The 23,329-nt window shown below is 41.1% G+C and overlaps 1 protein-coding gene across 1 annotated transcript; it reads left to right on the forward strand.

Annotated features, from left to right (window-relative positions):
• The first annotated feature begins 12,642 nt into the window (after window positions 1–12,642).
• Window positions 12,643–12,987, forward strand: LOC138871476 (uncharacterized). Its single transcript, XM_070149357.1, has one exon. It carries the CDS (start codon window positions 12,643–12,645, stop codon window positions 12,985–12,987), a length of 345 nt encoding a protein of 114 aa, XP_070005458.1.
• Window positions 12,988–23,329: the final 10,342 nt, after the last annotated feature.

Genomic DNA, 23,329 nt, shown 5'->3' on the forward strand with positions numbered 1-23,329 from the left:
GAAGGAGCAGCTTTAGGAACTCCTTGATAAGGGGTTTATTCGGCCTACTATGTCATCTTGGAGTGCGCTGATTCTATTTGTGAAGAAGAAGGATGGCACGATAAGGATGTGCATTGATTACAGGTAGTTGAACAAAGTCACAATCAAGAAAAAGTATCCTTTGCCTCGTATTGATGATTTATTTGACCAATTTCAGGGAGTGAGAGTGTTCTCCAAGATTGATCTCAGGTCAGGGTATCACCAGTTGAAGATCAGGGACTCGAACATTCTCAAGACAGCTTTCAGGACCCGATAAGGTCATTATGAGTTCCTTGTGATGTCTTTTGTGCTGACTAATGCCCTAGCAGCTGTGACGACCCGGCTAGTCATCTCATGAGTTACCACTCCATTTTTCCCATTTCTGCTTCCTTATGCTTTGTTATCCGTGTTTTGTGGTATCAGGTTGGTCGGATTGAATTCAGAATGATTTTGGTAAGGTTTGAGACACTTAGTCTCTTTTAAGAAAGCTTAAGTTGGAAAAGTCAACCGGATATTGACTTATGTTTTAGAGGGCTCCGAAGTGAATTCCGAGGGTTCAGTTAGCTTCCGGAGGTGATTTGTGACTTAGGAGCATGATCAGAATGAGTTTTGGAGGTTTGGAGTAGATTTAGGCTTGAATTGACGAAGTTGATATTTTGGCGATTTTCGGTTGGTAGGTGAGATTTTGATCGGAATGGAATTCTAAGAGTTGCAGTAGTTCTGTTGGGTCATTTGGGACGTGTGTGCAAAATTTTAAGTCATTCGGACGTGGTTTGGTTGGGTTTTTGATCAAAAGTAGAATTTGAAAGATTTTAGAAAATTTGTCTTGAATCCGATGTGTTTAGGTTGATTCGATGTTGTTCGAGGTGTTTTGAAGATTGGTACAAGTTTGAATAAGGTATTAGGATATGTTTGTTCTTTTGGTTGAGGTCTTGAGGGCCTCAGAGTGATTTCAGATGGTTAACGGAGAAATTTGGATTTTGTTGCAGCTGCTAAAGTTGCTGCTTCTGGTATTTCCGCACCTGCGGATTGGGGGTTGCAGGTGTGGCACCGCATAAGCGGAGGATTTGGTCGCAGAAGCGAAAAGGGCCGGAGGACCAGGAAACCGCAAAAGTGGCTATGAGGACTACATCTGCATTGCCGCAGATGTGGGTAGGGGACCACAGATGCGGAATAAGTGGGGTTAAGTGATTTCCACATAAGCGGATGAACGACTACAAATGCGGTACCGCAGAAACGGTTAAAAGGCCGCAGATGCGAAAATGTCTAGGTAGAAGGTATAAATTGTGGCCTTTGTGAATTTTAGCTAATTTCACCATTTTTATCTCGGCTTTGGAGCTTTTTGGACGATTTGAAAGAGGGATTTCAAGGGAACTTCATTAATGTAAGGAATTTGGACCTAAAACTCGTTACTATACTAATATTTCACTGATTAAAGCTAGAAATTATGGAAATTTAGGGTGAAAATTGGGGAAACTAGGGCTTGGAAACTTAGACCTTTAATTGAGGATTTGATTGATCATTTGGGGTCGGATTTCAGAACTTTTGATATGTTTGAACTCGTGGGGAAATAAAGAATATATTGATGTAAAAATTATTGAATTCCGAGATGTGGGCCCGGGGGTCGGGTTTTGGTAATTTCAGGATTTGTGTCGTATTTTGATCATTTTCTCTTGGGCTTCGTTCCCTTACCATATTTGACGTCCTCATTTTGATTTTTGATAGATTCGACGGGAGTGAAGGCCGATTCGAGGGGCAAAGGCGTCATGAGCTAGAGCTTTGACTAGTTCGAGGTGAGTAATGATTGTAAATGATGTTCTGAGGGTTTGAGACCCCAGATTGTATATCGTAGCACTATATTGAGGTGACGTACACGCTTGATGACGAGCGTGGGTCATGCACTGTTGGGGATTGTGACTTGGTCCGTCCTGATTGACTATTTTATCGCGTATTTGATTGAAACCTATTTGCTATCATCATGATTTGGCCTGAATGCCATATTTGGGCCTTGTGCCAACTATTTGAACTCTTTGGGGATTTTTACTGGTATTTCCTCACAGTTTTAACTTTATACTTGAACTCAGTCATGTTATATTTCACTGTTTTCGTACTCAGTCATGTTTACTCTGTTTTAACACTTGCATGATCTTTTAAACAATATTTTTGGGCTGAGAATCATGTTTTACTATTGCCCGAGTGGCTTGTGAGGATTTTGACTCAGTAAGGCCGAGGGCCTATGTTGTGAGGAAACGTTTGATATTGATTATGAGGCCAAGGGCCTGATATATGTACGCCATGAGGTGGCTTGATTGATTTGAGGTCGAGGGCCTAGTGATGACGCCACGAGGTGGCTTGATATTGCGTTTGGGCCGTAAGGGGCCCCTTCAGGAATCTATACACCCCAAGTGAGCGCGGGTACCCATTGTGATGTGACATTGAGACCGAGGGGCTGGTATTGTTCTAATTGATTGCCCGAGGGGCTGATACTGTTCTAAGATGTTTCTCGAGGGGCAGATTTGTTGATACTGTTCCCGAGGGACAGGCCTTTATGTGTTTACTTTTCATAATTGACTGTCAATTACCTGCTTATTTATTGAAAAAGGCTTTTCATGAAACTATGTTTGAGTTAAAGAATTTTACCTATCTTTCACTAGTTTACTGTTTTAATTGTTTTACTGCTTCATTATAGAATGCTGTGTGCCTTACGTGTTTTCTTGCTTTCAGTCTTTATTTACATTTGTTACTCACTTAGTCGGAGTACTCACTTTACTCCTTGCACCCCTGTGTGCAGATTCAGGCATTGTGGATCCTGCTAGTGCGAGTTGAGAGCTCCCGGCAGATATCGGAGTCCACGAGGTAGCTGCTTGACGTCCGCAGTCCCGTGTTTCTCCTCCTTTATCATTTCTATCTCTTTTCAGACATTTGTACTAGCTTATAGACTTAACAGACTTGTATTATGACTTATAGATGCTCATGACTAGTGACGCCCCGTATCGGGCTGTGTTGGGTTGTTCTTCCATGTATTTATGATATTATCGGCTACTTTGGATTATTTTATCATGATTAGACTGCTTCTTGATGCTTAATTGTTAAAAACTGGAAAAATGGGAAGTGTCGGCTGGCCTTGTCTTCACGAGAGGCGCCATCACGACCGAGTTCGGGTTTGGGGTCGTGACAAGTTGGTATCAGAGCCTAGGTTACATAGGTCTCATGAGTTATGAGCAGGATTAATAGAGACTCGTGGATCGGTACGAAGACGTCTATATTTATCCTCGAGAGGTTGTAGAACCTTTCGGAAAAGCTTCATATTCTTGAAATTCTTGTCGTGCGAATTTGTTGATCCGAGTACTAAACTTCTATTATTTTATTCTCTCACAGATGGTGAGGACACGCGCTACTGGTCAGGATGGACGGCCACCAGTACCACCAGCCGTGGCCAGTAGAGGTCGAGGATGCGGTCGTGGTAGGGGTAGGGGTAGAGCAGCTAAGGCAACACCTGCAGATCCACCAGCTACCCCAGTTCAGGACCAGATCCCAGTTATGGGCCCTCCAGCAGCACCAGCTCAGGCACCAGTGGTGCCCATTGTGATTCCGGGTCTTCAGGAGGCCTTGGCTCAGATCTTATCAGTTTGCACTGGCCTAGCTCAGGCAGTTTCAGCCATTACAGTCGCAACTACTTCTCAGGCCGGGGGAGGCAATCAGCCTCCTGCCGCTCGCACACCTAAGCAGGTCGTGCAGGGACTTTAGACGCTGGGGCCACATCTAGCCCAGTCGGTTGCAGCTGCTCAGGACTATATGGTTACTGCTATGCCGGAGGATGAGCAGCGTAGGTTGGAGAGGTTTGGTAGACTACAGCCTCCGACCTTCAGTGGTGTAGAGGGCGAGGATGCCCAGGGTTTCTTAGATAAGTGTCAAAGGATGCTTCGTACAATGGGTATTCTGGAGACCAGCGAGGTCACTTTCACTACTTATCAGTTTTTGGGAGTTGCCTTCACTTGGTGGGAAGCTTTTGAGAGGCGTAAGCCTGTTGGTGCAGCACCCCTTACCTGGTAGCACTTTTCCGTTCTCTTTCTGGAGAAGTATGTGCCGTAGTCCCGCAGAGAGGAGCTGCGTAAGGAGTTTGAGTGGTTACGTCAAGGAGAGATAATTGTGACGCAGTACAAGATGAGGTTCTACGAGTTAGCTCGTCATGCTATTTGGATGGTTCCGACAGATAGGGAGAGGATTAGGAGGTTTGTTGATGGACTCACTTATTAGCTTCGTATTCTCATGACCAGGGAGAGGGTGATTGGTGCTACTTTCGAGGAGGTTGTGGATATTGCCCGTGAGATTGAGTCTGTTCGTTTCCAGGAGTGAGAGGAGAGAGAGGCCAAGAGGCCTCGAGGATTTGGAAGTTATAGTGGTGCTCCTTCAAGAGGTCAGTTTCAGTACGGCAGAAGCCGTCCATTCAGGCATGCTCAGCCAGCTTGCCCAGATTATTGTGGGGAATCATCGAGTCATGGTTCTCACAGTTCTCATCCGGGCCAGTTATCACTTAATGCCCTTCCAGCTCAAAGTTTGTCCCGTGCTCCATCAGTTCAGGGTTTTTCTATGCCAGGTGCATCTACTAGTCACTCTGGTGCTAGGGGTTCCCTTCAGTCCCCTTCTCCAGCACTTGGGAGTTGTTATGAGTGTGGTGAGATGGGTCATATATGGAGGCAGTGCCCTCGTCGTCTTGCGAGTTCATCTCAGCAGAGGGGTCAGTCATCGGCTTCAATGCCAGTTGCTTTACCACCACCCGCCCAGCTAGCTAGAGGTGGAGATCAGTCAGCTAGGGGTCGCCCCAGAGGGGGAGGTCGATCAGGTGGCAGTCAGTCCAGTTTATAAGCACTTCTAGACAGACCCGATGCTATTGCTTCAGATGTTGTTATTATAGGTATTGTTTCAGTCTGCCACAGAGATGCCTCTGTATTATTTGATCCTGGTTCCACCTTTTCTTATGTGTCATTGTACTTTGCTCGTTATTTGGGTATGCCCCATGAGTTTCTTGCTTCACCTGATCATGTATCTACCTCGGTAGGCGATACTATTGTTGTAGACCGTGTACCAGTCGTGTATGGTGACTATTGGGGGTCTGGAGACCTGTGTGGATCTTTTATTATTGTGTATGGTGGATTTCACTGTCATTTTGGGCATGGATTGGCTATCTTTATGTCGTGCTATTCTGGATTGTCATGCTAAGACAGTCACATTGGCCATACCGGGTGTACCACAGATCAAGTGGCGAGGTGTGACTGATTATGTTTCCAGTAGAGTGATCTCATTCTTGAAAGCCCAATTTATGTTTGGGAAGGGTTGTCTTTCGTATCTAGCTTTTGTGAGGGATGTCGGTGCTGAGACTCCTAATATTGACTCTATTCCAGTTGTGAGGGATTTTCCCGATGTGTTTCCTGCAGACCTGTCGGGCATGCCATCAATAGGGATATTGATTTTGATATTAACCTGGTGCCAGACACTCAGCCCATTTCTATTCAGCCGTATCATATGGCACCAGCAGAGTTGAAGGAATTAAAGGAGCAGCTTCAGGACTCCTTCATAAAGGGTTTATTCGGCCTAGTATGTCACCTTGGGGTGCACCAGTTCTATTTGTGAAAAAGAAAGATGGCACTATGAGGATGTGCATTGATTATAGGAAATTGAACAAGGTAACAATTAAGAACAAGCACCCTTTGCCTCGTATTGATGATTTGTCCGACCAGCTTCAAGGAGCGAGAGTGTTCTCCAAAATTGATCTCCGTTCAGGTTATCACCAGTTGAAGATCAGGGACTTAGATATTCTTAAGACAGCTTTCAGGACCCAATATGGTCATTATGAGTTCTTGGTGATGTCTTTTGGGCTGGCCAATGCCCCACCAGCGTTCATGCATTTGATGAACAGTGTGTTCCAGCCTTATCTTGACTCATTTGTCATAGTCTTCATTGATGACATTCTGGTATATTCGCGTAGTCAGGAGGAACACACAGAGCATTTGAGAGTTGTGTTGCAGAGATTGAAGGAGGAGAAGCTTTATGCAAAATTCTCCAAGTGTGAGTTTTGGCTCAGTTCAATGGCTTTCTTGGGGCACGTGGTGTCCGACGAGGGTATTCAGGTTGATCCAAATAAGATAAAGGCGGTTCAGAGTTGGCCCAAACCGTCCTCAGTCATAAAGATTTGCAACTTTCTTGGTTTGGCGGGTTATTATCATCGTTTTGTTTAGGGATTCTCATCTATCGGATAGCCCTTGACCAAGTTGGATCAAAAGGGTGCTTCGTTTGTATGGTCGGACGAGTGTGTGGAGAGCTTTCAGAAGCTCAAGACATCCTTGACCATAGCTCTAGTGTTGGTTTTGCCATCAGCTTTTGGTTTATATACTGTGTATTGTGATGCTTCGAGAGTTGGTATTGGTTGTGTATTGATGCAGGAGGGTAGAGTTATTGCTTATGCTTCTTGTCAGTTGAAGCCCTATGAGAAGAACTACCCCATTCATGATTTGGAGTTGGCTGCCATAGTTCACGCATTGAAGATTTGGAGGCATTACTTGTATGGTGTGTCTTGTGAGGTGTTTACTGATCATAGTAGCCTCCAGCACTTGTTCAAATAGAAGGATCTTAATTTGAGGCCGCGGAGATGGTTGGAGTTGCTTAAGGATTATGATATCACTATATTGTACCATCCGGGAAAGGCCAATGTGGTGGCCGATGCTTTGAGCCGAAAGACAGTGAGTATGGGGAGTTTGACATATATTCCAGTTAGGGAGAGACCTCTTACAGTTGATGTTCAGGCCGTGGCCAATCGGTTCGTCAGGTTAGATATTTCGAAGCCCAGTCGGGTATTGGCTTGAGTGGTTTCTCGGTCTTCCTTATATGATCGCATCAGAGAGCGGCAGTACTATGATCCGCATTTGCTTGTCCTTAAGGATAGAGTTCAGCATGATGATGCCAGAGATGTGACCATTGGTGATGATGGGGTGTTGAGGATACAGGTCCAAATTTGTGTGCCCAATGTGGATGGGCTTCGGGAGTTAATTCTGGAGGAGGCCCATAGCTCGCAGTATTCCATTCAACCGGGTGTCGCAAAGATGTATCAGGATTTGAGGCAGCACTATTGGTGGAGAAGAATGAAGAAAGATATTGTGGGATTTGTAGCTCGGTGTCTTAATTGTCAGCAGGTAAAATATGAGCATCAGAGACTGGGTGGCTTGCTTCAGTAGATGGATATTCCTGAGTGGAAGTAGGAGAGGATCAATATGGACTTTGTAGTTGGACTTCCATGGACTTTGAGGAAGTTCGATGCTATTTGGGTGATTGTGGATTGGCTGACCAAGTCCACACACTTCATTCCTCTGTGTACTACTAATTCTTCAGAGCGGTTGGCAGAGATCTATAATCGGGAGATTGTTCATTTGCATGGTGTCCCAGTTTCCATCATTTCATATAGGGGCACTCAGTTTACTTTACAGTTTTGGAGGTTTGTGCAGCGAAACTTGGGTACTCAGGTTGAGTTGAGCACAACTTTTCACCATCAGACGGACGGATAGTCCGAGCACACTATTCAGATATTGGAGGACATGTTGCGTGCTTGTGTCATTGATTTCGGAGGGTCATGGGATCAGTTTCTACCGCTTGCAGAGTTTGCTTATAACAACAGCTACCAGTCGAGTATTCAGATGGCTCCATATAAGGCTTTGTATGGGAGACGGTGTAGATCTCCAGTTGGTTAGTTCAAGCCCGGTGAGGCTAGGTTATTCGGGACAGACTTGGTGCAGGATGCTTTGGAGAAGGTGAAGGTGATTCAGGAGAGGCTCCATACAGCGCAGTCGAGACAAAAGAGTTATGCTGACGGGAAGGTTCAAGATGTGCCCTACATGGTTGGTGAGAAGGTTCTGTTGAAGGTTTCGCCCATGAAGGGTGTTATGAGATTTGGGAAGAAGGGGAAATTGAGTCCTCGGTTCATTGGGCTTTTTGAGGTGCTTGGGAGGATTGGGGAGGTGGCTTATGAGCTTGCCTTGCCACCTAGACTATCGAGTGTACCTCCGGTATTTCATGTTTCTATGCTCCGGAAGTATATTGGGGATTTGTCTCATGTTTTGGATTTCAGCACGCTTCAGTTGGATAATGATTTGACTTATGATGTGGAGCCAGTAACTATTTTGGGTCGTCAAGTTCGAAAGTTGAGATCAAAGGATATAGCTTCAGTGAAAGTTCAGTGGAGAGGTCGGCCCATGGAGGAAGCTACCTAGGAGACCAAGCGGGAGATGCAGAGCAGATATCCTCACCTGTTTGAGGCTTCAAGTATGTTTCCTGATTCGTTCGCGGACGAATGTTTGTTTAAGTTGGGGAGGATGTGACGACCCGACCAGTTGTCTCATGAGTTACCGCTCTGTTTTTCCCATTTCTGCTTCCTTATGCTTTGTTATTCGTGTTTTGTGGTATTGGGTTGGTCGGATCGAATCCGAAATGATTTTGGTAAGGTTTGAGACACTTAGTCTCTTTTAAGAAAGCTTAAGTTGGAAAAGTCAACCGGATGTTGACTTATGTGTTAGAGGGATCGAAAGTGAATTCTGAGGGTTCGATTAGCTTCGAGAGGTGATTTGTGACTTAGGAGCGTGATCGTAATGAGTTTTGGAGGTTCAGAGTAGATTTAGGCTTGAATTGGCGAAGTTCATATTTTGGCGATTTCCGGTTGGTAGGTGAGATTTTGATATAGGGGTCGGAATGGAATTCCAAGAGTTTCAGTAGTTCCGATAGTTCATTTAGGATGTGTGTGCAAAATTTCAGGTCATTCGGACGTGGTTTGGTTTGGTTTTTGATCAAAAGGGGAATTTGAAAGATTTTAGAAAATTTGGCTTGAATCCGATGTGTTTAGGTTGATTCGATGTTGTTCGAGGTGTTTTGAAGATTGGTACAAGTTTGAATAAGGTATTTGGATATGTTTGTGCTTTTGGTTGAGGTCCCGGGGGCCTCGGAGTGATTTCGGATGGTTAATAGAGAAGTTTGGACTTTGTTGCAGCTGCTGAAGTTGCTGCTTCTGGTATTTCCGTACCTGCGGATTGGGGGTCGTAGGTGCAGCGCCGCATAAGCGGAGGATTTGTTTGCAGAAGCGAAACGGGCTGGAGGAGCAGGAAACAACAAAAGCAGCTAAGAAGACCGCATCTACGATGTCGCAGATGCGGGTAGGGGACATCAGATGCAGAATAAATGGGGTTAAGTGATTTCCGCAGAAGCGGATGAACGAACGCAAATGCGGTACCGCAGAAGCAGTTAAAGTGCCGCAGATGTGAAAATGTATGGGCAGAAGGTAAAATTGTAGCCTTCGCGAATTTTAGCTAATTTCACCATCTTTATCTCGACTTTGGAGCTTTTTGGACGATTTGAAAGAGGGATTTCAAGGGAACTTCATTGAGGTAAGGAATTTGGACCTAAAACTCGTTCCTATGCTAATATTTCACGAATTAGAGCTAGAAATTATGGAAATTTAAGGTGAAAATTGGGGAAACTAAGGCTTGGAAACTTAGACCTTTAATTGAGGATTTGAAGGACCATTTGGGGTTGGATTTCAGAACTTTTGATATGTATGAACTCGTGGGGAAATAAAGAATATATTGATGTAAAAATTATTGAATTCCAAGACTTGGACCCGGGGGTCGGGATTTGGTAATTTCGGGATTTGTGTCTTATTTGGATCATTTTCGCTTGGGCTTCGTTCCCTTAGCATATTTGACGTCCTCGTTTTGATTTTTGATAGATTCGAAGCGAGTGAAGGCCGATTCGAGGGGCAAAGGTGTCACGAGCTAGAGCTTTGACCGGTTCGAGGTGAGTAATGATTGTAAATGATGTTCTGAGGGTTTGAGACCCCGGATTGTATATCGTAGCACTATATTGAGGTGACACACACGCTTGATGACGAGCGTGGGTCATGCACTATTGGGGATTGTGACTTGGTCCATCCTGAATGACTATTTTACTGCGTATTTGACTGGAACCTATTTGCTATCATCATGATTTGGGCTGAATGCCATGTTTGGGCCTTGTGCCAACTATTTTAACCCTTCGGGGATTTTTATTGGTATTTCCTCACTATTTTGACTTTATACTTGAACTCATTCATGTTATATTTCACTGTTTTCGTACTCAGCCATGTTTACTCTGTTCTAACACTTACATGATCTTTTAAGTGATTTTTTGAGCTGAGAATCATGTTTTACTATTGCCCGAGTGGCTTGTGAGGATTTTGACTGAGTAAGGTCGAGGGCCTATGTTGTGAGGAAGTTTGATACTGATTATGAGGCCGAGGGCCTGAGATATGTACGCCACGAGGTGGCTTGATTGATATGAGGCCGAGGGACTAGTGATGATGCCACGAGGTGGCTTGATATTGCGTTTGGGCCGTAAAGGGTCCCTCCAGGAGTCTGTACACCCCCAGTGAGCACGGGTACCCATTGTGATGTGAGATTGAGCCCGAGGGGCTGGTACTGTTCTGAGATGTTGCCCGAGGGGCGGATTTGTTGATACTGTTCCCGAGGGGCGAGCCTTTATGTGTTTACTTTTCATAATTGACTGTCAATTACTTGCTTAATTATTGAAAAAGGCTTTTCATGAAACTACGTTTGAGTTAAAGAATTTTACCTATCTTTCATTGGTTTACTATTTTAATTGTTTTATTGCTTCATTATAGAATGCTTTGTGCCTTACGTATTTTCTTGCTTTCTGTCTTTATTTACATTGTTACTCACTAAGTTGGAGTACTCACTTTACTCCCTGCACCCCTGTGTGCAGATTCAGGCATTGAGGATCCTGCTAGTGCTAGTTGAGAGCTCCCGGCAGATATCAGAGTCCACGAGGTAGCTGTTTGACGTCCGCAGTCCCGTGTTTCTCCTCCTTTATCATTTCTATCTCTTTTTAGACATTTGTACTAGCTTATAGACTTAGCAGACTTGTATTATGACTTATAGGTGCTCATGACTAGTGACACCCCGGTATCGGGCTGTGTTGGGTTGTTCTTCTGCGTATTTATGATATTATCAGCTACTTTGGATTATTTTATCATGATTAGACTGTTTCTTAATGCTTAACTATTAAAAATTGGAAAAATAGGAAGTGTCGGCTGGCCTTGTAATATTGTGATGCTTCTAGAGTTGGTATCGGGTGTATGTTGATACATGAGGGTAGAGTGATTGTTTATGCTTCTCATCAGTTGAAGCCTCATGAGAAGAACTACCTTGTTCATGATTTGGAGTTGGCTGCCATTGTTCATGCGTTGAAGATTTGTAGGCATTATCTCTATGGTGTGTCTTATGAGGTGTTTACTGATCATCGTAGCCTACAACACTTGTTCAAGCAGAAGGATCTCAATTTGAGGTAGCGAAGGTGGTTGGAGCTGCTAAAGGACGATGATATTACTATCTTGTACTATCCAGGAAAGGCCAATGTAGTGGCCGATGCTTTGAGTAGGAAGGCGGTGAGTATGGGCAGTCTTGCATTTATTCCTATGGGGAGAGGCCTCTTGCAGTTGATGTTCAGGTTTTGGCCAATTGGTTTGTGAGGTTAGATATTTCAGAGCCTAGTCTGATCTTATCTTGTGTGGTTTCTCGGTCTTCTTTGTTTGATCTTATCAGAGAGCGTCAGTATAATGATCCTCATTTGCTTGTCCTCAAGGATAGAGTTCAGCATTACGATGCCAGATATATGACAATTGGTGATGATGGAGTATTGAGGATGCAGGGCCAGATATGTGTGCCCAATGTGGATGGGCTTCGGGTGTTGATTCTGGAGGAGGCCCACATCTCGCGGTATTCCATCCATCCGGGTGCTGCAAAGATGTATCATGATTTGACACAATAGTACCGGTGGAGAAGAATGAAGAAAGATATATGGGGATTTGTAGCTCGGTTCCTCAATTGTCAGCAGGTGAAATATGAGCATCAGAGACCGGGTGGCTTACTTAAGCAGATGGATATTCCAGAGTGGAAGTGGGAGCGGATCACCATGGATTTCGTAGTGGGACTTCCACGGACTTTGAGGAAGTTCGATGCTATTTGGGTGATTGTGGATCAACTGACCAAGTCCGCGCACTTCATTCCTATGTGTACTACATATTCTTCAGAGCGGTTAGCTGAGATTTATATCCGAGAGATTGTTCGCCTGCATGGTGTCCCAGTTTCCATCATTTTAGATAGAGGTACTCACTCAGTTTACATCGTAGTTTTGGAGAGCCGTACAGCGAGAGTTGGGTACTCAGGTTGAGTTGAGCACAACTTTTAACCCTCAGACGGACGGGCAGTCCGAGCGCACTATTCAGATATTAGAGGACATGTTGCGCGCTTGTGTCATTAATTTTGGGAGTTCATGGTGCCAGTTTCTATCGTTCGTGGAGTTTGCTTACAACAACAGTTATCAGTCGAGTATTCAGATGGCTCCATATGAGGCTTTGTAGGGAGACGATGTAGATCTCCAGTAGGTTGGTTTGAGCCGGGCGAGGCTAGGCTTTTGGGAACAAACTTGGTACAGGATGCTTTGGACAAGGTGAAAGTGAGTCAGGAGCGGCTTCGTACGGCACGGTCAAGACAAAAGAGTTATCCTGACAGGAAGGTTCGAGATGTGTCTTATATGGTTGGGGAGAAGGTTCTACTGAAGGTTTCACCCATGAAGGGTCTTATGAGATTGGGGAAGAAGGGCAAATTGAGCCCTCGGTTCATTGGGCCTTTTGAGGTGCTTTGGAGGATTGGGGAGGTGGCTTATGAGATTGCCTTACCACCTAGCTTGTCGAGCGTGCACTTGGTATTTCATGTTTCTATGCTCCAGAAGTATATTGGCGACCCAACTCATGTTTTGGATTTTAGCACAGTTCAGTTAGGCGGTGATTTGACTTATGATGTGGAGCCAGTGGCTATTTTGGAGTGGCAGGTCCGACAGTTGAGATCAAAGGATATAGCATTAGTGAAAGTGCAGTAGAGAGGTTGGACTGTAGAGGAGGCTACTTGGGAGACCGAGCGGGAGATGCAGAGCAGATATCCACACTTGTTTAAGGCTTCGGGTATGTTTCTAGACTCGTTTGAGGACGAACGTTTGTTTAAGAGGTGGAGGATGTAACGACCTGGTCGGTCGTTTCATGAGTTACAACCCTGTTTCCCCCATTTCCGCTTCTTTATGTGTTGTTCAACTATATTTCATCGTATCGTGTTGGTTGGTTCGGGTTCGTAGCGATCTTGGAGTGGAATGAGACACTTAGTCTCGGTTTTAGAAGTTTAAGTTGGAAAAGTCAACTGGATGTTGACTTTTGTGTAGAAGGTCTTGGATGTGAATTCTGATGGGTCGGATAGCTCCGTTAGGTGATTTTGGACTTATGAGCGTGTTCGGAATATAATTTGGAGGTACGTGGTAGAATTAGGCTTGAATTGGCGAAATTGGAAATTTGGAGTTTCCAGTCGGCAGTACAAATGGAATTCCAAAATTTTGAGTAGGTCAGTAGTGTCATTGGTGATGTATGCGCAAATTTCAGGTCATTCGGAGATGATTTGATAGGTTTCGACGTTGTTTGTAGAATTTGAAAGTTTCTAAGTTCTTAGGCTTGAATCCGAAGGTGATTTGGTATTTTGGTGTTGTTTTGAGTGATTCGAAGTCTCGACTAAGTTTGAAAAATGTTATGGGATGTGTTGGAATGTTTGGCTGAGGTAACGAGGGCCTCGGGTGAGTTTTGTGTGGTTAATGGACCAATTCTTGGTTTTGGAAGTTGGTAGATTTTCTGGTATTTTGTTGCAGAGAATTCCCTCATCGCGTTCGCGAGAGGGCTCTCGCGTTCGCGAAGGGATGTTGAGAGGGGAAGTTGGGTTGCTCTTCGCGTTCGCGATGTAGTTCTCGCATTCGCGAAGGTTCATGAGCATATGGCTACGCGTTCACGGCCAGGGCATCGCGTTCGCATAGAGTCAACGGTCATTTGGAGCTTCAGGTAATTAAGCCTACGCATTCGCGAGGTGTGTTCCGCGTTCGCGTAGGGTCAAGCAGAGTGGTCTTCGCGTTCGCGAAGAAGGGACTTTTGGTTTGAGGCAGCTTGTGCTTCGCGAACGCAAGGGCACTACCACGTTCGCGAAGAGGAAGACATCTGGGCAGAATGTTTAAGTTAAAAAACAAGGGTTTGTGTCCAAAATTCTAAAATTCAATAGAGAACTGAGGAGAAGGAGATTTTTGAGGCGATTTTTAGTGGAGTGATTGAGGTAAGTGTTCTTCACTCAAATGTGGTTAAATTCCATGATTGTGTCTTGATTTTTATCATTTAATTTGGGAATTTGGGGTAAAAATTGGGGGGAAAGTGGAGGAGAATTGGAGAGTTAATTTTAGGAATTTGGATGACCATTTGACGTCGGAATTTGATGAATTTTATATGGGTAGACTCGTGAGCGAATGGGCTTTCTAGTTTTGTAATTTTTATCGAATTCCAAGACGTGGGCCCGAGGGCTGGGTTTGAGCCAAATTCGAGATTTTGGGTCTAATTTGATAATTTTCGTGTGGGTTTCATTCCGTTAGCGTATATTGATGATAATATACTAATTTTGGTTGGATTCAGAGCATTTGGAGGCTGAATCGAGAGGCAAGGGCATCGCGGGTTAGAGTTTTGGCTTGGTTTGAGGTAAGTAACACTTCCAAACTTGGTTCTGAGGGTTCGAAACCCCGAACTATGTGTTCTATGATTTATATTAAGGTGACGCAAATGCTAAGTGATGGGTGTGTAGGTGTGCACCATAAGAATTGCGGCCTGGATCATTCCAGGGCACCGTTTAGTGACTCTTTCTCATCGATATCTGTATTGTGATGATGTGATTAAGTAATGAACTGTAAATTATGCTAATTATCATGTTAGGTCTTTACGCCAATACTGTTGAGAATCGAATGGTCGTTTCTTGCTGTCATCTTATTAGTTTCAATGATATTCTGTACTCATTCTTGTTCATGCATAACATGTCATGTCTCAGTCTCGGTTATTATCTGACATATTATATCATTGTTTCGGGCTAGTTTTATCGCATTGTGAGCCCGTGTGTGCGAGACTAGAGAGTGATGACTGAGTGAGGCTGAGAGCCTGATCATGAGTGACGGTATAGGATTGGGCTGTGCGCCGCAGCGAAATATTGATTATGCCTTCGTTGGCTTGTTGTAACGTTTGGGCTGAAAGGATCCCCTCGGGAGTCTATACACCCAATGAGCACAGTTGATATTATTGAGGGATGGATTTATCTGGACATAGATTTGTCCGAAGTATTGATACCTTGAGATTGATTTCTCCTCAAGTTTGGATTTCCCTTGTTCCTCGGTACCAGTTGACTTGAAGTCAGTGTTATATATATTTCGGGATGGATTTTCCTGGGCCGGATGGCCATTTGGGGTACCGAGTGATTGAGTACTTGAGAGTGAGAGCACATGGTGCATTTTCATACATTTCTGGCATTTACATGTAGAGATTTACTGAGTTTTATACTTCACATTGTTCGGATTAGTGTTTTGCTTTATTGTTGAGTTGAATAATTAAACTGCGAGCATGCCTACTTTACTGTTCCATTTAAATGTGTTATAACTACTGAGGTTTTGTTCGACACTACCTGTCAGTCCATAGTTTGGACTTGTTACTTACTGAGTTGGTGTACTCACGTTACCCCATGCACCTTGTGTGCAGATCCAGGTATCTCAGGCCACGGTAGCGGCTGTTGACTGTTCCAGAAGCAGATTTCATCGAAGATAGTGAGGTAGCTGCCTAACGTTCCCATTCCCGCCTTTCTCCTTCTTTATCTACCCTCTAGTATATTTTGGATATTTTCAGACTATTTTGGTCTAGTTGTGTTTCGAAATAGATGTAGTATTGCTCATGACTTAGTAACACCCGAGGTCGGGCGTTTTATTTTCTGCTTTTATTTTGGTTTTGATTTTACATCTTTTTATGGAATTTCAGTTGAAAAATGGTATTATTTAAGCTTTTAAAAGAAATGTTGAAATATTTTGGAAATGTGTCGGCTGGCCTAGTTTCGCGATAGGCGCCATCACGACCGTCTCAGTTTTGGGGTTGTGACAGGTCGCTAAAGAAAGTAGCTCGGAAACACGGATGGACAATGTATTCTTAGATGTATTTATATGTATTGGAGTCCGCATACATTGATTTAGTTTGTACAGTTATTTTTATTTTTTGTATTTAGATGTATTTATATGTATTTAAATTCATAAAACAACAATTTTAAATACACCAACAGTTCTATCAGTATTACCATAACTCTTAGTTATTTTTTTGTCATAATCAGTGTTTTTGATGTATTCATGTCTACGTTTCGTATTCATATATTCACTATTTTGTATGTAATATATTTTGTATACAATGAAAATAATGTATTTCATATATATATATATATATATATATATATATATATATATATATATATATATATTTAAACTCATAAATAACCTACATTAAAAATAATTAAAGTAATGTATCAATCTAACTGTATTCATATGTATTTTCAAGCATACAATTATCTTTTTTATTGTGTTTGTATACATGAAATAAAATTCTTTGTTAAACATCCGCCTACTTCATCGCCGCATATCTGTTCCTACACTAACACCGACATAATCTCCGACCTCAAATAAAAACTTGGTCCAAAGCAGTACAAACTATTTGGTACTACCTGTTTTGGTATATTCATCGGTATGAAGCATTGTGAGGTTCAACACCAATTGTTCAGGTGCTTCATGGTTCAAGAGCTTGAAGAAAGTTCTATTAACTCATTTTTAATTTACTCTGGCTAAGACATGATGCACTCCTTTTGCACTATGCTATGCGGAAGTTAGATGCCAACACGATAAGCGATAATGAAGCACCGGCAAAGATTATTAGGCAAATCATAGAGTCGGATACTTCTATGAAGATAGTTGTAGAATAGTTTTCTGTTTTATAGATTGTATTTTCAGCTTATTACTGAATTGATCATGGATTTACGCAACCTTTTTCTTTAGAATACATGAATGTATTTTTGTCTTTATGCAATGTTATTATGAATACATTCATTTTTTTGATGTACTTCTGTATTCAAATTCTCATGATTCAAGAATCCATTTTAACGTTACTGTTTTTTTAAGTGTTGAAAATAATGTAATCAAATGTAGTTGTATTTATAGTATTTTAGTTATGCTTAATACGTGAATTTTTTTAGATCTTTCTGTAATCAATGTATTCATGTTAGTTGTATTTATCTATTTTTGAAGTCTAATGAAAACTGTGATTAAATACACTAAATATACAAGAACCACTTACAGTATATACACCTTCCCTGTATGTATTCTGCTATATTTTTATATTTTTGTATTCATATGTACATAGTTTTATTCTGTATTTAAATTTATTTTGAATTAAATTATAAAAATATATTTAACCATTTATAGTATATATACATGTCCTGTTATACATATACATAAATATATACATTATTTTTTAAAGTATTAGAAAACTTAACAGTAATGTATTTAGTCATGTACATAGTTGTATTCTGTATTCAAATGTGTTTTGAATTGTCATATAACAATGTATTTAACCACATTCAGTATATATACATCATTTTTTGTACATATCATTAAACTTAACAATAATGTATTTAGTCATCTACCTTTAAAAATTTCAACCAAGAACCGTCGAATAAAACTAGAAACTAATAAGTATTAGAAAATCTTGAACAAGTCCAAAATCAGTGATTGAAGGAATTAAAATCAGAACATCAGCTAATTCCTACGTGGGGCATTTCTACAGTTACGCTTATTATGTCCATCATGCCCACATGTACTACACGAACGTTGACTCTTCTTCTCAAGAAATTTACTTAATGGCTTATCGAGCTTCTTTTTTGGCTTTCCAAGAGGTCTTTTCCATTTGGGTGGTAAGACAACTTCCTCTGATATATGTGCTGGTATATTCCATTCACTTCGGTCAGGGAGAGGATACATGGGGACCTGGTATGTCATTACAACAGACCTTGATTTGTAATAGTCCGAGCGGTAATCATCCGAAATTAGAAACTTACTTTTCAAGACAGCACAACCATGTGGGCATGGTAGCTCGTCCACTTAGAACCTCCCACAACTGCAATTTTTCTTTGGAGGCAAACAATGTAATGCCTTCCTTCATCATTCACCATGTGCAAGTGTTCAGTCGATGGTACAACCTACATTAAACGGATAAACATATGTTTTGGACATATGTACAAAACAATGTATTTGTCCATAAATACATGGAATACATACAGTATGCATGAAGACGGGATATAAATATTGAAATACACCGAAACAAACAGAATATAAACAGCGAATACATTTTAATTTTGAAATCAATGAATATAGTAAAATACATTTAAGACAAATAAAATACACTGAATATAACCAATGAAATATACAAAACACAACAGTAATAACACATATTAGGAATAACTAAAATACTATTAATACAAATACAATTGAATACACTAAATACAAAATAGTGAATACAAAAATTGAATATAATGAATACAACGATAAAAAAATAAATATTAAAACACAATGAATACAACAGTTAAACAAAACTGAATACAACCAATAAGTTGATTACTGTAACGACCCGGCTGGTCGTTTCATGAGTTACCGCTCCGTTTCTCCATTTTTGCTTCTTATTATCTTTTTTAGCTGTATTATGTGTTATCAGGTTGGTTGGCTCAGGTTCGGAAAGGTTTTGGTAAGGTTTGAGATACTTAGTCTCTTTTGAGTGAGCTTAAGTTGAAAAAGTCAATCGGACATTGAATCATCTAAAAAAAAGGCTTGGATGTGAATTCTGATGGTTCAGATAGCTTTGGGAGGTGATTTAGGATTTAGGAGCGTGACCGGAATATATTTTGGAGGTCCGGAGTAGATTTAGGCTTGAATTGGCGAAATTGGAATTTTGGCGTTTTCCGGTTGATAGGTGAGAATTTGGTATAGGGGTCGGAATGGAATTCCGGAAGTTTGAGTAGGCCCATTGTGTCATTTGTGATGTTTGTGCAAAATTTCAGGTCATTCGGACAAGGTTTGGTAGACTTTTTGATTGAAAGCGGAATTTGGAAGTTTTTTGGATTCTTAGGCTTGAGTCCGATGCAATTTTGATGTTTTGATGTTGTTTTGAGCGTTCCGAATGTTGAAACAAGTTTAAATGAGGTTATGGGATATATTGACATGTTTGGTTGAGGTTCTGAGGGTCTCGGATGAGTGTCGGGTTGTTGAACAGATATTGCATGTTGGAGGAAATTGCAGAAAAATTGTTGTTGGTGTGGCAGGTTTTTGACATTCGCGTTCGCGATGGATGTCCGGCGTTCGCGAAGAGTTAGGATGTGAGGCAGTGGAATTGGCCTTCGCATTCGCGAAGGTGATCCTGCGTTCGCGAAAGGCTGAGGCCAGTGGTCATCTCGTTCGCGTAGAGGAAAGGTGAGCAGTTGGGTCTAGGTCGATTTGTTCTTCGCGTTCGCGAGTGAGAAGTCGCATTTGTGATGGGTTGAGAAGCTAAGCCTTCGCATTCACGTACGGGGAGTCGCGTTCGTGATGAAGGAAAAAGTGGTCAACGTAAGTTTGTGCTTCACGAACGCAAGGCATTGACCACGTTCGCGAAGAAGGATCGTGAATAGCTGGGCAGAATGTTTAAAAGGCCGTATCCGCGATTTTGGGTCTAAGTTTCACCATTGTTGAGCGATTTTAGATCTTTTTGAGGAGGATTGAAGAGGGAATCAAGGGGAAACACTTGGAGGTAAGATTTATGGACTTAATACTCGATCCTAATATGATTTCTACCTAATTAAACATGGAATTTGTGGAATCTAAAGCCTAAAATTGGAAGTTAGGGCTTGAAAATTGGAGACATAACTTTAGGGATTTGAGGGGTCATTTGTGGTCGGATTTTGATGTATTTGATATGTATGAACTCGTAAGAGTGTAAGGATTCTAGTTTTATGATTTTTATCGGAACTTGAGACATGGGCCCGGGGGTCGGGTTTGGCCAATTTTGGGATTTTTTATGTAAATTGGTTATTTTCGAGTGGGCTTTATTCCCTTAGCATATTTTGATGGTATAAATCTATTTTTGGATAGATTTGGGGCATCTGGAGGCCGATTTGAGAGGCAAAGGCATTGCAGACTAGATTTTGAACCGGATAGAGATAAGTAATGATTATAAATGCTGTCCTAAGGGTATGAAACCCCGAATTTTACATCGTTGTGCTACTTTGAGGTGACGTACATGCTAGATGACGAGTGTGGGGTCGTGCACCGTTGGGGATTGTGTCTTAGTCCATCCCGTATGAATTTTTAATCGCGTATTTGATTGAAAACTGTTTCTATCATCATGTTTTGGGCTGAATGCCATATTTGGGCCTCGTGTCAATTGTTTTGGACCCTTAGGGGATTTTTACTACTATTCCTCATTGTTTTGACTTCGTATTTGTACTCAGTCATGTTGTGTTCTACTGTTTTCATAACTCACCCATGTTTACTCCGTTTTGACATTTTTAAATGATATTGTGGGCTGAGTATCATGTTTACTATGCCCGAGGGGGTTTTAGAGATTTCTGACTGAGTGAGGATGAGGGCCTGTGTTGTGAAGTTATTGTGGGATCAGACTGCGTGCCGCAGTGGTATTGTGTTGACTCATGATTATGAAACCGAGGGCCTAATTTGTTATGCCACGAGGTGGCTTGTTATAAGGCCGAGTGCCTGTTTGATTATGCCACGAGATGACTTATTATTGCGCTTGGGCTGTAAGGAGCCCCTCCTGGAGTCTGTACACCCCCAGTGAGCGCGGGTACCCAGTGTGAGATGTGATATTGCCCGAGGGGCTGTTGTTGTTTCATGTTATTGCCCGAGGGGCTGATACGAGTGATTGTGAGATAGCCCGAGAGGCTGGTTCTGTTGGTATTTATTCATGTTTTCTATCCTTTTCTCCCTGTTTTCATCACTCGTTTGAACTACTAAAAGATGTTTTAAAGAGATTTTCACTGAATTAAGGTGTTTTACGAGCTTTTACTATTTTATTGCATTGTACTGGTTTTATACTATTTTGTTGTAGCAGTTTGCTGTGACTTACGTGTTTTCTTATCGCTCAGCTACCTTTACTTTTATTACTTAGTTGGGGTACTCACATTACTCTCTGTACCCTGTGTGCAGATCCAGGAGTCTCGGGTCACGCTAGCGAGGGCTGATTGCTTCCCATCAGGCTGTTCGGAGTTGACTAGGTAGCTACTCGGCGTTTGCAGCCCAGTGCATCTCCTTCCTATCCTTATTTTCCTTTGTACTAGCTTTGTATTAGACTATGTAGTCTCTTCATACTCTTAGACGGATGTTTAGATGCTCATGACTGGTGACACCCCGATGTCGGGCTGTGTTAGTTTCCGCATTGTTCTATTCTACTCTATATTTTGGGATTTATCGCTTCTTAATGACTTAAATATGAACTATTATAAATATTTAATTGGATTAGAGGTTTGTGTCGGCTGACCTTGTTTCACGATAGGCGCCATCACGACCGAGTCTGGTTTAGGGTCGTGATAATTACATACCTTATGCATGATTACATGCTTTCAATAAATATCCATATTACAAGCTATATTCATACATGTCTTAAGGTATCATATTGTAACTTTCTTATACATTACACCATAATTTAAAATAACATATATATTATACTGATTGAATACATGCTTTCAATAAATAGGGAATATTCAATTTACTATATTCGTTCAATATCCCCTCAATCGAATAATTAACATCAAAATTTTCATTGTTCCACTTTCCAGAATGACGAATTAGCATTGTTAAGCTTGCCAGATAGTAAATTGAATTACTAAATATTCTGTAAATACTTGTATCAATGAATGTCGGGCAAAAAAAAATTCTATCAATGACGGTCAAATAAAAACCTCGAACTATACCAGAAAACAAATTGACTAAATCTTTGAAGCTCTACTGATTATGTTATGTTGAAACTGAATTGACAACGCTCTATTTTTTTGTGTTTAGCATCTAAAAATCATTCTAATTAATTGGGTTGATAATGAGGCGTGTTAGAATTGATTTTGTTGAGTTATATTAGGAGTGTATCACGTTAATAGATCCTCTTTTCGTCATTAGACAACTGGACAAACCTATTTTTAAGGTGATTTTTGTTATTGTATTCATGAATACATGGCGCGAATACATCTGAATACAGTCGCGTACAGCTGGATTCTCCTGTTTGTAGGTGATTTTTGCTACTGTATTAATAAATACAGTAATGCGAATATAGCGAATACACTAACATAACAACTAAATAGTAGCTATATAAAGTAATTATGTATATGTTAGCTATAAGAAGTTAATAGCCACTAAACAATAGTGGTTTCTGAAAATTCCTCATTAAAATTCTACCAATAGTTATTAGAAGTGGATACTAGATACATCCCAATTTTCCTTAATTTTTTGGATTTTGGCATGGCGTAACAATATACCCACATAATTAGCAAAAAATAGCCATAGTTATAAATATTGACATCAAATAACCAATAAATGTATATCACAACAATAATATGTATATAACAACTTTTTCTTCTTCCTTGTGTATATCAACATGTATATTAAAAAATTATTATTCTTATTTGTATATCTAAATTAGGAAATTAAAAATATAGCTATTTAACATTTATTGTTGCCTTTTTATCGGAGCATTTGCATCTATACCCGCTTTTTGAGTCACGTTTTAATTTGTGCCCGCTTTGCAAAAACAAATTGCAAGCATACCCACTTTTCGCGTAACTTCAGCATACGGGGCTGAAGTAGCAAAGGCAATCACGCAAAACTTCAGCATTCTAGTAGACGGACTTGAAGTAGCAATTGTGTTGAACCAAGTGTGTTGAAGTTTTTGTTTGTAATTGCTAAACTTAAACATAGTAGCTGAAGTTTTGTTCTCTATTTGCTGAAGTTTTTGTTTGTAATTGCACTAAATAAGCTGAAGATTTTTTGTCCTGGATTCATTAGTTTTGTCATTAAGCTTTTTCAAAAACTTCAGTAGAAGATGTTAGAAGTTATTTAGTTCATTTATAAAAACTTCAGCACTAAATAAGCTGAAGTTTTTTTGTCCTGGATAAGCTTTTTCAAAACTTCAGCAGAAGATGCTAAAGTTATTTAGTTCATTTGTAGAAACTTCAGCACTATATAAGTTGAAGTTTTTGAAAAAGCTTTCTAACATACTAGATAAATAATCAGATTGCCAAAAGTATCTAAATCATAAATTTTGGAAACA

Source organism: Nicotiana sylvestris, chromosome 6, assembly GCF_000393655.2.
Source record: "Nicotiana sylvestris chromosome 6, ASM39365v2, whole genome shotgun sequence".
Classification (NCBI taxonomy): domain Eukaryota; kingdom Viridiplantae; phylum Streptophyta; class Magnoliopsida; order Solanales; family Solanaceae; genus Nicotiana; species Nicotiana sylvestris.